Source organism: Bison bison, unplaced genomic scaffold, assembly GCF_000754665.1.
Source record: "Bison bison bison isolate TAMUID 2011002044 unplaced genomic scaffold, Bison_UMD1.0 scf7180017864371, whole genome shotgun sequence".
NCBI classification, from domain to species: Eukaryota; Metazoa; Chordata; class Mammalia; order Artiodactyla; family Bovidae; genus Bison; species Bison bison.
In genome coordinates, this window is record NW_011494943.1 from 15,236,542 (window position 1) to 15,237,016 (window position 475).

Here is a 475-nt window from a genome sequence, read left to right on the forward strand (position 1 = left end):
TTCCCAAAAGCGGGAAAAAGTCGCAGCCTGCCTGGACTTCCTCAGCCCTGGAATCCCTGTCTGTCCACCTACCAGACCTCTCTGAGCCTCAACTTCCCTATCAGGAAAATGGAGCCTGTGGCTGGGGTTGGTGGAAGGATTCCGTGAGCTGGGTGTCAAGCTCCCCTGTGGCACATGCTCATCACGTGGCAGGTGCCATCTGTGTTCCTGGGAACCGCCTGGTCCAGGCAAGACACCTCTCCCACCCTACCCACCCCCGGTCCGGTCCTCCCCGTCCGACCCACCGAGGATGGCCACCACCACGTCGTCGCGCAGGATTTCGATGGAGCCGCGGGAGATGAAATAGAGCGTGGAGAGCACGTCGCCGAGGTGCACCAGCGTGTCCCCGGGCGGCGCATGCGTCGTCTTGAACTTGACGGCGAGCGCGCGCAGGCAGCCCTTGCTGGCGCCGTGGAAGGCGGGGCAGTGCTGCAGC

At 64.0% G+C, this 475-nt stretch overlaps 1 protein-coding gene across 1 annotated transcript in view; it reads right to left on the reverse strand.

Annotated features, from left to right (window-relative positions):
- Nucleotides 1–475, reverse strand: part of KCNH6 (potassium voltage-gated channel, subfamily H (eag-related), member 6) — a 22,874-nt gene that overhangs the window by 7,616 nt on the left and 14,783 nt on the right. The window contains exon 10 of the mRNA XM_010856559.1: nucleotides 285–468. Within this exon, the coding sequence (XP_010854861.1) occupies nucleotides 285–468 (184 nt within the window). The remainder of the gene's footprint in view (nucleotides 1–284; nucleotides 469–475) is intronic.